General features: G+C 45.0%; 1 protein-coding gene across 1 annotated transcript in view; it reads right to left on the bottom strand.

The window, feature by feature from the left end:
- The window catches only part of prkcbb (protein kinase C, beta b), a gene marked incomplete at both ends in the record, with an annotated part of 137739 nt that overhangs the window by 44559 nt on the left and 83180 nt on the right, over positions 1-10000 (bottom strand). Inside the window, one exon of the mRNA XM_080523486.1 lies at positions 3819-3962. Coding sequence (XP_080379612.1) covers positions 3819-3962 — 144 coding nt within the window. The remainder of the gene's footprint in view (positions 1-3818; positions 3963-10000) is intronic.

Below are 10000 nucleotides of genomic sequence, written 5' to 3'. Positions count from 1 at the left end.
GCTGACATGACCACACCTTAGCTGACATAATCACACCTTAGGTGACATAATCACACCTTAGCTGACATAATCACACCTTAGCTGACATGACCACACCTTAGCTGACATAATCACACCTTAGCTGACATAATCACACCTTAGTGACATAATCACACCTTAGCTGACATGACTACACCTTAGGTGACATAATCACACCTTAGCTGACATGACCACACCTTAGGTGACATAATCACACCTTAGCTGACATGACCACACCTTAGGTGACATGACCACACCTTAGGTGACATAATCACACCTTAGGTGACATGACCACACCTTAGCTGACATGACCACACCTTAGGTGACATAATCACACCTTAGCTGACATGACCACACCTTAGGTGACATGACCACACCTTAGCTGACATGACCACACCTTAGCTGACATGACCACACCTTAGCTGACATGACCACACCTTAGGTGACATAATCACACCTTAGGAGACATAATCATATCTTAGGTGACATAATCATATCTTAGGTGACATAATCACACCTTAGGTGACATGACCACACCTTATGCGGGGTACACACATAAGGATTTTCTGCTCGATTTTCGGATGTCTGAAAACGACAGAAAACGCCCGATTATCAGATGGATCTTAACATTTTCCTATAACAAAATCCTGTGGTGTGACATAATCATATCTTAGGTGACATAATCACACCTTAGGAGACATAATCACACCTTAGCTGACATAATCACACCTTAGATGACATAACTACACCTACACCTTAGCTGACATAATGACACCTTAATCACACCTTAGGTGACATAACTAACCCATAATCACACCTTAGGTGACATAATCACACCTTAGCAGTGGTGTAGTCTACGTGATACGTATACCCACTAGGAAAGGCCAAGGATTTGCGTATACCCACTTAAAAATGCGCGAGGTTACGTAACGGCGTTTTGTGACAGAACTTTCACACTTTTATTCATAAAATTCACCCCGTCTGTGTTACGAAGCACTTACTTCGAACTTTCTGACACCAGTCGTTCAGAATGCTCTCAGTATTTCCCCTCCAATTGCCTTGGGGTGGGCGGGCCAGACCTACCTGCACACTTCGCTTCGTGCTGTGCCAGCGCTGGGAAATATTTTTGTTTTGTTTTGTTTTTGCGCGAGTGTGCGCGTGCGACGCGAGAGAGTTTTGCAGGGTGAAAGCTCTGCAGAAGAAAGTAAGCAAGTTGAAACGTTAGCAAATATAATTATCTGACAGAGAAAGTTGGTTCAAATTAGTCGTTATTATTGTGACTAGAAAGTGTCTGATTATAGTTTCATGGTGTGAATAATAGTGTCAAAGAACTAGCAAGCTCACTAGTTCAGAGGTGATTAGATGAGCTAGTCTGCTGCACACATGCCAGCTAAAGAGCTAACTGGATGCACTTAATTATTTTACTTAAAGTAGATATACAATCTTTCTTATTCTGCTAGAATTGGGCTTTATGGTAATACCATAATGGTATATTTACAGTACATGGACAGTGGATTGAAGCATTGGAACAAACCCTCACTCATTGGAAATGTCTGTTTTTTGTAGTTGGACATACGATTTTCTTACAGGTGAGAGAGTAAGTAAAGACAGTATCTGACTGCATTGCCCACAGCAACCCAATATTCAATTAGAATGATGTTATGATTTGATATGAATTCAATGTATACCTCTTATTAACTCTGGTTGTTATATTTGCCTTTTGGTTGACAGCAAAAGAGGGAGAGAGGAGGATAGAGAGGGAGAGAATGAGAGAGAGCAGGATGGTGTCGGCACACCATAGAGAGAGAGAGCAAGAACCAGGTGAGAAAGTGGACAGGTAGTCAAGACCACATAAGTAGCCTTGAGAACCGATGGTTCTCGAGCCTAACGGCCCTTAGGGGGCAGGAGCCTATCTCCTGTTTCTGTAGCGTGAGGCAGCTTGATGTACAAGTACAGTCCATGCCACCCCCCCAAGGCAGCAAACACTGGTGTAGATGCATACTGTATGCATAAGTAAGTGTGGTGGTGCTTATGGGGTGTCGCTACGGGACAGGTGTCGCTCTGACTGGGAGGGCAAAATCACAGTATACTCTCTAGAAAAAACTAGACTACACCACTGCACCTGGTGATATGACCACACCTCAGGTGACATAATCACACCTTAGCTGACATAATCACACCTTAGCTGACATAATCACACCTTAGCTGACATGACCACACCTTAGGTGACATAACTACACCTTAGGTGACATAATCACACCTTAGCTGACATGACCACACCTTAGGTGACATAACTACACCTTAGGTGACATAATCACACCTTAGCTGACATGACCACACCTTAGGTGACATAACTACACCTTAGGTGACATAATCACACCTTAGCTGACATGACCACACCTTAGGTGACATAACTACACCTTAGGTGACATAATCACACCTTAGCTGACATGACCACACCTTAATCACACCTTAGGTGACATAATCACACCATATTACACCAATCACACCATACAGGGCCTGTAACACTGCATTGAGGGACCTTAAGCATTACCGTATACAGTATAAGATGTAAGCTACTACTCACAAAACCCTAGGCATGAATGTAGCCAAGGTGTGTGTGTGTGTGTGTGCGTGTGCGTGTGCGTGTGTGTGTGCGTGTGCGCGCGTGTGCATGCGTGTGTGTGTTCAGTAATGATCAACTCTGAGGTCTGTCTCTCCACACTGATGTATCCATATCGCTTTAAATGCCTGTTGCTATGGAAACAGCAGGCAGCCGGAACAGAGGTCTACTTAGACAATGCCCACTCTCTCTCCCTCCCTCCCTCCCTCTCCTTCTCCCCCCTCTCTCTCTCTCTTTATCCCTCATCTTTACTTCTCTCTCTTTCCCTTCCATTATTCTCCATTAATTTCCCTCTCTCTGACTTTCGCTATCTCTCTCTACCTCTACCTCTCTCTCTGTCTTTATCTCTCTCTTCCCCTCTTACTGCCTGTTTCCCGTCATCTCTACTTCTCCTTCTTTCCCCTCCTCTTTTCTCCCTTCATCTCTCTCTCTCTCTCTCTCTCTCTCTCTCTCTCTCTCTCTCTCTCTCTCTCTCTCTCTCTCTCTCTCTCTCTCTCTCTCTCTCTCTCTCTCTCTCTCTCTCTTCTCTCTCTCTCTCTCTCTCTCTCTCTCTCTCTCTCTCTCTCTCTCTCTCTCTCTCTCTCTCTCTCTCTCTCTCTCTCTCTCTCTCTCTCTCTCTCTCTCCCTGTAATTTGGAGGTACCTCTGTCCATGAGGAGATTACCTGCTTCTGATTCTCATTCAGACACACACACAGTCTGATAGCAGAGAGGAAGAGGAAGAGTGAGGGAAGAGGGGAGGAGAGGGTGAGAGGGGGAGGGGAGAGGAGAGCGGGAGAGTGGGAGGAGAGGAGAGATAGGGAGAGGAGAGAGAGTGGGGAGGAGAGGAGAGAGGCAGGGGGAGGAGAGGAGAGAGGGAGGGAGGGGGAGGAGAGGAAAGGGAGAGGGGGAGGAGAGGAGAGAGGGAGGGGGAGGAGAAGAGAGAGGGGGATGAGAGGGAGGAAGGGGAGGGGGAGCAGAGGAGAGAGGGGGAGGAGAGGAGAGAGGGGGTGGGATGAGGGGAGAGAAAATTGAAGATGAAGAAGGAGAAAAAAAAACAAGGTGGAGGTTGACATCACACACACACACAAACACACACACACACCACACAAACACACACACCACACAAACACAAACACACACAAACACACCCCCCCCCACACACACACACACACACACACACACACACACGTACGTTACCTTGCCAAAGCTGCCCTTCCCCAGCACCATGAGGAAGTTGAAGTCGGAGAGCTTCATGCGGTCGGCGTTCACGTTGGAGTCAAACTTGGCGGCGTTGGCGGCGGCGCTCTCTATGTTCTTAGTGGTCGGACCAATCTTAGCCCTCTGCACGGGTGAGAGAGGAAATGATCATCAGAGAGCGACACCACACACGGTTCAACTGGAGACTCAACTTAACCCCTATCCACTAGTCCCAAACCCCTAACCCCTAGCCCCTAACCACTAGGCCATAAATCCTAAACCCTAGCCCCTAACCACTAGGCCATAAATCCTAACCTCTAGCCCCTAACCACTAGGCCATAAATCCTAACGCCTAGGCCCTAACCCCTAGGCCCTAACCCCTAACTTCTAGGCCCTAACCCCTAACTTCTAGGCCCTAACCCCTACACCCTAACCCCTAACTCCTAACCTCTAGGCCAGGGGTCGGCAATTAGGTTTGGCCTCGGGCCCAAAACATTTTTAGCCACTAGATGGCGGCCCGAACATAATCAAAGGATAATTTAAGTAATTGATTGTTAAAAAATGTGACACGTTCTAATGCTTTGACTTTTCTTTCGAGAAATGTACACATCGCTAGTCAACTAACACAGCTTGTTTTGTGAGCCTGCTAACAATGTAAAGTAGTGTTATAGTTAACTAGGTAGCAGTCCAATCCATTTCGTTGCAGTATTAGGCTTGACTAGTGAGTTTGTGTTGTGATTCTCAACAACGTTGAAACGTAGTTTCACCCTTTTCCATAGTTTTGAATAATAAATGTGTGGACTGACGATGTATCGCAGCCTAACTTATTCTAATAATTATTTAACATACTTTTATTCTGAATGATTCCCCCCTCCTCCAGACAAGGTCACATTATTTATTATTGGATTGGTTGTTTGCGTGTCGGGTGAAGTTAGCTAAACATTTAACCTGCTAACTAGCAAGAGAAACATAATGTCACTCTCCAAAGGTCTAAAGAGGAAAGTTGACGGTGAAACAGGGCATTTAAAGAGGAATGGACAGCGAACTATACGTTCATCCTACCTGGTTTCATCAATGCAAAGCCGTTGTGTGAGACTCACATCTTCCCTGCTCACAATGTTCCCTTTCTATACATGCGAGTCGTCCTTTTCCTCAATGAATGTGATAAAGACGCACGAAGGAATCGATAGATGCATAAAAAATAAAAAAAACTGCCTGCGGATTAAAGTGACGTCAATATCACCAGATATCAAGCAAATAGTGACCGATGCCACTTTTCACATTAAGTGAGTACCAAGCCTGTCGTTATTGTATTTAATAACCTAATTGTATTTTGTATATTTTGAATGAATGGCTTATGGCTCATTGTACTTATTATCCCTAATAGCGCGTTTGCTCTGTCGTTTCAGGAGCATAGGCCTACCACCACTTTTGCGACGATTTTGTTGTCAATGTTTTTCAGAAAATTAAACAGAATTTGCTTTGTTACTGTTCATATGTGTGTTGCAGTCACATACGTAAACATTACGTTTGAATGATTTAATGAGCTGATGTTATTTTTTTCAAACCACACCGCATGTCGACTATTTCAGCACCACGCCTTGTCCACCTACTTATGATTCACTCTGAGGGGTTCAGCGTCAGTGCGCTTCGGTGCATCCCGCTGCCTGATTGTATGTCCCTGTGTCATTCACTCTCAACATGAATAAAAGTACAATAAGCATTATTCAGGTGGTGGTAGATTCTCTATTCGGACATTATAGGCGCGGTGTGGGACTGTCGGTCCGATATTGTAAAACAAAAATAATAATAATAATATTTTTTTTAAAAAGAAGTGGATTCTCAAAATAATCAGCTGGGCCAAATATTATTGGTGACGGGCCAGCAATGGCCCACGGGCCGCCTATTGCCGACCCCTGCTCTAGGCCATAACCTGTAACCTCTAACCTCTAACCTCTAACCTCTAACCCCTAACCCCTAACCCTTTACCATTAAAAGCACATTTAGAAATGCGAATCATGAAATGTGGAGCGTTTCCATTAACTTTGTTGGAGCGAATAAGCTAGGCTATGTAAAACGTAATTTCGTCAGAGTATTTCATCAGTATTTACATGTATATAGTTGTGTATATGTAAAGAACTCTCCCAACTGCAATGCAAAAAACACATACGAAATCTATTTTTTTTGTAGACTCTCCGCTCAGGGTTGCTAGATGGTATTAACAAATTCCAGCCTAACCACAGTCTAAAAACCACAAAATCCACCAAAAACCAGCCCATCTGGCAACCCTGTCTCCGCTACTTCAGACTCTTCCACTTGTTGCGCAAAATGGGCCAGGGATTGTCAAATCCTTTGTTGGGCATCTCGGTTTTTTAATTCCTGGTATATTGTGGCATTTCTTTGCTGTTTGCCATCTAAGACATGTTTAGCAGACATGTTTTCATCACTCGTAAGGGAATACCCAGGGAGACGCAGACAGCAGAAACAGCTGAGTCACGTGAGTTGAAATTCGCTACATCAGAGTTTATTCGAATGACCTGTTTCCATAAAACCACCTCAAGAGAGCGTATCATCGACTTTGTGCGAATTAGAGGTGATTCGCATCGAGTTTATTCGAATCAAACCGTTTCCATAAAATGTCTCATGCAAATCATCTCAAACTGATGCGAATCACCTCGACATGTGAATCAAAATGTTTTATGGAAACACACCTAATAACAAACAACAGTATTAGGATCACTAAATACCTATAATTTGTTAGCTGACACACTCGGTAGTCAAATAACACAGCTTGTTTTGTAAGGCTGCTAACAATGTAAAGTAGTGTTATATTTAACTAGGTAGTAGTGGGGATTACTCACTGAATCCATTGCATTGCAATATTTTGGCTTGACTAGAGAGTGTGTCATTGATTTTCAACAACGTTGACATTTATTTAAATTTTTCTGAATTAAATTCCGAACAATCTGATTGGTTGCCGACTTGTTCCCGGTTTCACCAGCTGCTGTCACTTGAGCCAAGTGTAGCCGTGGTCATAAATGTGTTGATTCCCTGTCTGTAGTTCCTTAAAGGTCCAGTCAGTACTTTTGAGCTTTAAAATAGTGCTAAATAGTGCATGATACATAATTAAATAAATGAATGAATAAATGAAACATGTGTGTGTGTGTGTGTGTGTGTGTGTGTGTGTGTGTGTGCGCCCGAGAGTGATATCACCGTGACTGTTCTCCACTCATCAATGGATAAAAGGCTCTATCTGTCTCCATCTGTTCAAACACACACACACACACACACACACACACACACACCTCTCTCATTGCGGTGCTAGGGAGTGGTCTGGGTATTCGGGGGAAGTGGAGCGTGCTGAAGGCAATGCACCCGCTTCAGACAGAGTCTACAGAGATTAACGTTTGTCTGCCTCCCTCCGCATTCACCACCAGTGTGCATGTGAGTCTGTGTGTGTGTGTGCATGTGTGTCTGTGTGTGTGTGTGTGTGTGTGTGTCTGTGTGTGTGTATGCGTGTGTGTGTGTGTGTGTGTGTGTGTGTGTGTGTGTGTGTGTATGTGTGTGTGTGTGTGTGTCTGTATGCGTGTGTGTGTATGCGTGTGTGTGTGTGTGTGTGTGTGTGTGTGTGTGTGTATGTGTGTGTGTGTGTGTGTGTGTGTGTATGTGTGTGTGTGTGTGTGTGTGTGTGTGTGTGTGTATGTGTGTTGTTGACATCCCTTCGTGCCCTTACTCCAAATGAGGAGGGGGTCGGTGTTAGCTTGCAGGTCGTCTGCAACAGCCTCAGTGTGTTAGTGTGTGTGTTAATGTGTGTGTGTGTGTGTGTGTGTGTGTGTGTGTGTGCATGCATGTGTAATCATTATTATGACGAAGGACACAATCAATAAAGACTGTGCATGCGTGTGTGCATGTGTGTGAGATTGTGTGAGGGAGAGAGAGAGGGGAGGCGGGGAGAAGAGAGAGAGAGAGAGAGAGAGAGAGAGAGAGAGAGAGAGAGAGAGAGAGAGAGAGAGAAAGGGAGAGAGAGGGGGGAAAGAAAGAGAGAGAGGGGGAGTATTTGTGGATGAGGTGAAATGGTGGGATAGGGGTCATGTTACACAGTTGCATATCAATGCCTTCAGTTTATGCCTATAGTCTCTCTCTCTCTCTCTCTCTCTCTCTCCCTCTCTCCCTCTCTCTCCCTCTCTCTCTCATTCTTTCTCTGTCTGTGTCTCTGTCTCTTTCACCCTCTGCCTTTCTCTCTCAGGCGTTCACACAACTCTCCTCAGATAGCTTGGCCCTAGAGTTTGTGTGTGTGTGTGTGTGTGTGTGTGTGCATTCGTGTGTGTGATAGCTGGGCCCTAGAGGTTGTGTCTGTGTGTGTGTGTGTGTGTGTGTGTGTGTGTGTGTGTGTGTGTGTGTGTGCGTGCGTGTGTGTGATAGCTGGGCCCTAGAGACTCTGTGAGTGTCTGTGGACACCGCATCACTGTGACCTTGAGCACACCAAAACCACGGAGGGAGGGAGGAATGGAGGAACGGAGGGTGGGAGGGTGGGAAGGGGGGGTGGAGGGACGGAGAGAGGGAGGGAGGGAGGAAGAGAGGCGTGATGGAGGAAGGGAGGGAGGGAGGGATGAAAAGGACAGAAATGGATAGGACATGGGAGAGAGAGAGAGGAAAAGAGAGATTAATGAGAGAGAAAAGAGGTAAGAAAAGAGAGGCAGGGGGTGGGGGCGGGGTGGAGGGGGTGAAAGAGGTGTGAAGAGCTTTAACATATCAGCCACAGTGACACATGGATGGATGGATGGATGGATGGATGGATGGATAGAAGTGTCATCTGTCCCTCTGCTCCCATAGGACTGACAGGGGGAAGTTAATGCCTAATCTTAATCAGTCAAAGCTAGTACCTAACCTTAACTAGTCAAAGTTAATACCTAACCTTAATTAACCAGATGTTATCCACCTCATTTTTTTGGTTTTCTGCTCGAAATGACATGCCCACAGTGAATATAGAATATCTCCACAATCACAAGGGCCTTCATAATGATATTATTATCAAATGAAGGCTAACACCTGTGGGGTGGCTGTAGAAGTGTCAGAATCAAAATCTATGTTACTGTGTCAGAGCAAATAGAGCTAGAACATTATAAAACATCTCAAATTCAGTCTCCGCCTAAAAAAACAACAGCTTTTACAGTGAATATCACCTTGGAAACCTGATAACGAAGCCCAAATCATCTAGGAATCAGTACTCCAGGGTCTTATTAGTACTTGTGCCAAAGTCGATGCTAGTAATGTGAGCAAATGCAACTTTGTACCTGTTTTAGTACAGGTATGTTTAGGCGGACACCTATATGTTTAGGCCATTTGGAGATATTTTGGCACCATCTTTGACCTTTGACCTTTCTCATGTATTAGATTTATTTTTATTTTTTGGGGGGGGGGGGATTTTTTTGGGTTGGCCGACCAATGGTATGGAAATTCGGCGTTGAAACCGGACATGACACATTCTCCAGTTGGAGAAAACTGGATGTGACTTAGGCCGTGTTTACCGTCTCGGGAAAAAAATGGTGGCATCGTATAGCATGCAAAGTTGTGAAAAAAATGTGATATCGATGAAGAGAATTGATCGAGGTAAACTCTTTATATCACTTCGGATCCCCATGGGGGTCCGTTGGCTCCTATGAGGCTAGTCAAAGTTAATACCTAACCTTAACAAGTCAAAGTTAATACCTAACCTTAACTAGTCAAAAATAATACCTAACCTTCACCAGTCAAACTCAATGCCTAACGCATGTCCGTGGTGCACACAGACCGTCTTTCTTTGGTCTTCAGAAACGGTCCCCCCAGAACGTATTCCATTGTTGCTTTTATTGGCATATCTTTGACTGACAACTGGAAATGGATATGGGTGAGATCACGAGCATACGAAAGGTTCAAAGGTCAAATGGTGGATAGAAGCCATGCTGACACGGCAACACTGAGACGAAATCAACAGTTAGAGGAGAGGGAAGGGAGGAGAGGAGAGGTGAAGAGAGGAGAGGTGATGGGGAGGAGAGGAGAAGAGGGGGAGGAGAGGAGAAGAAGAGGAGGAGAGGAGAGGAGAGCAGAGGTGAAGAGAGGAGAGGAGAAGGGGAGGAGAGAGGGGAGGGGAGGAGAGGAGAAGTGGGGAGGAGATGTGACTAGAGGAGATGGGAGGAGAGGAG

The sequence above is a fragment of the Nansenia antarctica genome (genome assembly GCF_963989245.1).
Source record: "Nansenia antarctica genome assembly, chromosome: 2".
Classification (NCBI taxonomy): domain Eukaryota; kingdom Metazoa; phylum Chordata; class Actinopteri; order Argentiniformes; family Microstomatidae; genus Nansenia; species Nansenia antarctica.
Note: the sequence above shows the minus strand (reverse complement) of the source record. Positions and strands in the feature narration are given on the sequence as shown.